Source organism: Zeus faber, assembly GCF_960531495.2.
Source record: "Zeus faber genome assembly, chromosome: 9".
Classification (NCBI taxonomy): Eukaryota; Metazoa; Chordata; class Actinopteri; order Zeiformes; family Zeidae; genus Zeus; species Zeus faber.
This window is the reverse complement of record NC_137197.1, coordinates 29245094-29250493: the sequence shown is the minus strand read 5'-3', so window position 1 is coordinate 29250493 and position 5400 is coordinate 29245094. Positions and strand designations below refer to the sequence as shown.

At 44.7% G+C, this 5400-nt stretch overlaps 1 protein-coding gene across 1 annotated transcript in view; it reads left to right on the top strand.

Moving 5' to 3' along the window:
• Positions 1 to 836: 836 nt before the first annotated feature.
• Positions 837 to 5400, top strand: part of LOC307234964 (uncharacterized protein) — an 8872-nt gene continuing 4308 nt past the window's right edge. Inside the window, exons 1-7 of the mRNA XM_080006873.1 lie at positions 837 to 1117; positions 1689 to 1810; positions 2314 to 2335; positions 2600 to 2643; positions 2730 to 3364; positions 3960 to 4065; positions 4394 to 4540. Coding sequence (XP_079862999.1) covers positions 922 to 1117; positions 1689 to 1810; positions 2314 to 2335; positions 2600 to 2643; positions 2730 to 3364; positions 3960 to 4065; positions 4394 to 4540 — 1272 coding nt within the window. The 5' untranslated portion in view covers positions 837 to 921. The remainder of the gene's footprint in view (positions 1118 to 1688; positions 1811 to 2313; positions 2336 to 2599; positions 2644 to 2729; positions 3365 to 3959; positions 4066 to 4393; positions 4541 to 5400) is intronic.

The following is a 5400-nucleotide window of genomic DNA, read 5'->3' as shown; positions in this document are numbered from 1 at the left end:
TAGGGTCGACATCGACATCGACATCGGTTTCTAAAGTGAGAATATCGAGGAGTTTACTTTTACATTCTCACTTTAGAAACACACTTAATGTGGCAAGGGGGACTTTCTCTTTCATAGTATATCAGATTTGTTTGAAATATGGATTTGAAACCTTATCAAACAGTAATTGATATGTTGGTTACAGGGTTGACGAAACACACATATACATATTGATTATAGGTGAAAGGTTTTTGAAATTAGGCAGCACATTTTCCAGAGAGGTAAGAATCTGCTTCATCCAAAAAGGAGCTGAAAGGCTTTTATAACAGTACTTTGAAAATCAAACATTAAGCATGGGGAATGTCACATTTCCCTAGAATGTAATCTATAGTAATATACAGTGATGTATAATATATATAGTGTGTCCTACATTTGGTTTGGCAGACGGCATCATGACGGTTACTAACAGCAAAAAAGGTACTTAAGTACTCGGACTCCGCTAATTGTGACTGAGTAACAAGGAATAGGTGAAAAGAAGTAAACATTCCCTATAAGAAAAAATTGTCAGTCCAGCCACAGCTGACCCACTGACCTACGAAAATGGGGATTTGTTGTTATTATTACTTCTATAGATGTATAGAGATTGAAGAGCGACAGAGCATACAGTGTGGGACACAGCGTGATCTCATTCTAATCACCTGGAAAAACAGGTGGCGTGGAGAGAGAGAGAGAGAGAGAGAGAGAGAGAGAGAGAGAGAGAGAGAGAGAGAGAGAGAGAGAGGGGGCGTTCACGGAGCATTTAAATCCATATCTGACAATTCCGGCTCTGACATTAACGCGGAGTTTGGGCTCCGCTGTGTAGAAAGTAAAGTTACATTGTTTTCGTTTTGTCAGACTTCGTAATCATAAATCAATAAAATATATATCATACGTTCAGTTAAAATGCGGGGACGTTACAAACGAAAGGAGACGCAGCACAGGACGCGCACCGACGCGGATAAAGTGAACGGGCTCTCGGAAGGAATCTTGCCCTGGACGGAGGCGCCCGGGACGGATCGGGACCCGGGGCGGCCCGCTTCTCCCCCCAGTGATCCCGGTGGTCTGACCCTCACGGGTCTGCATTACGGTCAAGAGAAATGTAAGTGAAAGCCTTGTAATCACCGCCTCCAAGGTCAAAATAACACCACAAAAGTATGTTTGTGTCTAGGTTAGCGTAGCGCTTCTCAACATAGCAATCTCAATCCCTCAACAGAATCACTGGTATATACGGGAACATGAACATTAATGCTTATCATTTATGTGCAGTCTAGACACACACACACTGTCTAGTGACCACTGAGTCTGACCACAGTCAGGGGGAAGATGCTGCCTTACTTTTTGTATTGTTGTTGTTGTTTTGCTTTGCCTTTCACCCAATTCAAGTGTTCTACTCACAATATTTAGATAAAGTATCGTTAAACGTTTAGTCTATTACAAATAGTTAAAAAAAAAAAGCGAGGCTATATATATTTGTTATTAAATTACAGAGGATCGACAGTATACATTTTCCATGATTCAAGGTATTCAAGATTTACCTAGATAGCAGACTAAGTTATGTAGGCATACTTGCATAACCATTGAATTCCTTTTTTTGTTTGTTTGTTTGTTTGTTTGTTTGTTTGTTTGTTTGTTTTTTTAAGATTAATTACCCTGTTGCTTCTCCCCATCAGTCCCCAGCAGCCCCAAGTCCGACGGTGAAAAGAGATACCTCGGCGTCCGCGTCAAAATGCCTGTGAAGGACATGTTGAGAAACATTCGCCTCGCCAAGGGATGGGACCCTCATGACGTTCAGGTTAGGTATTAACGCATGTGTAGCAGTTCACTTGGCACATGCCAGCTTTTCCATGGCTCCCTGGCATAGAGATACAGGCAATGATGGAAGGACAAACCAGTTTATTGGCAAGTGGGGATCTGTAGGTGTAGGTGTCAAGACAAGAGCTCCCCTTTTCATGTGTGTGTGGTATGGGTACTATTGCTCTGTTGAGCAACAGGTGCACAGCCACCCCTGATCCCGTGCCCGACACCCAAGAAAGGTGTGGCGGCTTAAATAAAACCGCCCCCACACCACAGCATGTATTTGCCAAAGCCAAGTAATGTGGATTGTTTGCCAGCCTTGACGGTTAGCCATGGAATGTGCACTGTTGTGCCCTCAAACCAGGTATTGATAAACCTAGAAGATGCGTTTGTCTCTGTTTCTGTATCTATGTGTGCTAAACTGCTGTCATTCACTTTTACTCAATCCACGTGTGTTTGTTTTATTCCTTTTTTCGTCATGTTCATCGCTGATCACAGCAGAACTGCACCAAGAGATCTAAAGGTAAGTAAAAAGAAAACAACCAACCAACCAAAACTGCTACAGTAGAACCATAACACCACGGCCTCCAGCTTAATGGAATACAAAGCGTTTATTGAACTAGCTGTGACTGTTTGCACTCCTCACGCTTTCCATTGTTGTTTACCAACCACAAACAACTGATGATGCGCTGTATTTGTTAATGGCAGCCATCTTTGGCTGTCAGAATATACCGTACGCCAGCACTTCTGGGTTCTTCTGTCTTTAATTGCCTTTTCTTTGCTGCAGGAGAGAAGAGACGAGTGAATACGTGCAAAGAACGCTTAGGCAGGGTGAGTGTTTGGGAAATGTTACGCAGCCCTCCCTTTTCCCAACTCAATCTCTTGAATCATGCTTTGGCTGTCCTTTGAATTTCCAGAGAAAACGCGCCCCCACCAAGAGCTTGGAGGAGTTAGCGATCATCGTGGAGGTGCTGGAGGAAGATCTCAAAACCGGCAACGCCTTCAGATCCCACGCGCCTCAGAATCTCCACCCCTCCGACCTTTCGTCATCCCTCGAGAACTCCCCCTGTGACCGTAGCGACAATCCCTTGGGCGCATTGGCCCGTCCACATGTCGACTGCCTCGAATACGACCCCCAGAGATGGGCAGCTGGCACCATGGGCTACCGCCTAATGATACACGAGGCGGATGAGGGCCCGCGCCTGGGCTCGTCGGGGCAGGGTACCGGGTACCTTAGCGATGAGTCGGACGACATGATCCCAAGCCCCCAGTACTCCATGACCTGCTCCCAAGCCCAAGTCCAAGCCCCTGCCCAGACTACAGCCCAGGCCCCAATCTCGGCCCTGAACCATCCTGACTGGCTGCAGTACCACGGCCCTTGCTCTTGCTCTGTGGACGAGGGGTGGGGCTGGGGTCAGGAGGAGTGGCTCAGCCATGAGACCTGTGGCCTTAACACCGCCGCCTTCTTCTCCATCCAGCTGCAGCGGGAGGAAAACCAGCTGGGGGGCGTGCCGGACGCGGCACTGCTGACCACTGATGGACATGGCAGGACGTAAGCTTGCGTGTGTGTGTTAGTGTGTGTGTGTGTGTGTGTGTGTGTGTGTGTGTGTGTGTGTGTGTGTGTGTGTGTGTGTGTGTGTGTGTGTGTGTGTGTGTGTGTGTGTGTGTGTGTGTGTGTGTGTGTGTGTGTGTGCGTACGTGCGTGTGTGTGTGTGGAGGCTGTAACTGCATGCGGGTGCCGGTTGGTTGGTACTCTTACAAGCAACTACACTGCAAGGTCACATCCACAGTTCACAGCTGCAGGGAAATATAGAACACAATTAGGTTGATATTTGATGTACTTTAATTTATACAATGCTGTAACAGTAGACGCCGCAAAGTGACAAAATGGTTCCTACAGACAAAATACGAACATATGCTTGCATACGAGCATATGCTTGCACATTATTTAAATAAAAACAAACAGACCTCGGACTCCCAATCTATAAACCCCCAACTGCACCACATAATGAACAGAATCCAAAATTCCCTTCCCTTTCAAACATGTCCTCTGTGATTGTTTGCCTATTCTGTGTGTGTACAAGCCAGGAATTGCATATCATATTACACACATTTGATATATCGTATCAAATGTGTACTGTTCCCAGAGCCCTCCACAGAGTGGTGTGTATGGGGAAGAGGGCACAAGGATACGCTATTGCCAAGAGGATGGCAGCCTCCAACAGCCTGGATGTCAAAGACTCAGAGGGAAAGGTGTGGTGCCTTCCAACGTGTTAGAAAGATGTTTGCGTTGAGTCATGTTGTCAAGTAGATCTGTTCATTAGAACTGCCACATCTGCACAGGATCAACAAGCGCATATTTTTCTGTTCTTTTTTATCAAACAGAATGAGAATAAGAATTTGTTCATTTAGCCAAGTACATTTTCACGTACAAAGAATTTGTCAAATTTGAGGATTGAGGCATTTCTGTACAGGCAATTTGCATAAAGAAAGCTTAACTGTCAAAAAATGGCCAAATATAAGTTAGTTATTGCTGAGTTATTACATTATTACAGTATTACAACCATATTTTTGTTCCCAGACCGCCCTGCACCTCGCCGCCAAGCAGAACCAGCATCTGATGGTGGCTGACCTGATCCGTTTGGGCACCAGTGTCAACGAGCGGGACGCGTCGGGAAAGACCTGCCTCCACCTCTGTGCTGAGAACGGCTACATTCGCGTCCTGGAAGTAAGTATTGTTTGGAAATCTAGGGGGTTTTGGAAGCATATTGGCTTCACATCTTCCCTTGCAATTTACAACACGTGAAGGGAAATGTTTTGTTAGTTTTCATGTTGAATGACATTGGAATAATACTCTCATAGACTCTCCAGACTCTCAAAAACTCCTTGCATAGGGTTTTTAACACTTCTGTTTTAACACTTGAATCCACCCTCCAGTATTGTGTTGCTCTTTTGAGCTTTTCCATGTTCCTCTATGTCACTCACTGTTGTAATATTGAGTGGGCATTACAATGACACCACTAGACATTAATAACAGATCATTTGTTTTATCACTGCAAGTCCAAAAACCTTCATTACAGTGGTCTGTTCTTTCACTTTTGCTGTCCATTATTGACATTACCTAGTTGCCCAATATTGGTGAGAATCTGCTTCTTTTATATGGCTATCTTGTAGCCACGGTCATGCTAATGCTAATGCTAATTCTAATTTTAACTCTAATCTAATTCTAATGCTAGTGCATTGATCATAGCTCACACCGCAATTTTCCATTTGGACAATAATTGAGGTGGAAACCCTTTGGCCTCGAGTGTGCAGACATCAGCTTTTAAAGTAGCTTATCTCCAATCCAACTGCGAAACAAAGTCTAATGAAAATAATCACGTACCTATTTCAAATATTAAGATTATGCATTGTGTGTCCTGACCAGATTAACCTGTTACACGCACTTTGTGATAAATGTTCGGGGATGCCTCATAATGGGATTCTTGGCGCAAAGGTGATTTGCACAATCCGGCCAGTCCACTTGTCAAGTTCCGTACAAAAGCAACTATTAACCCGTATCTACAGCACGGCAGAGTAGCAAGAATG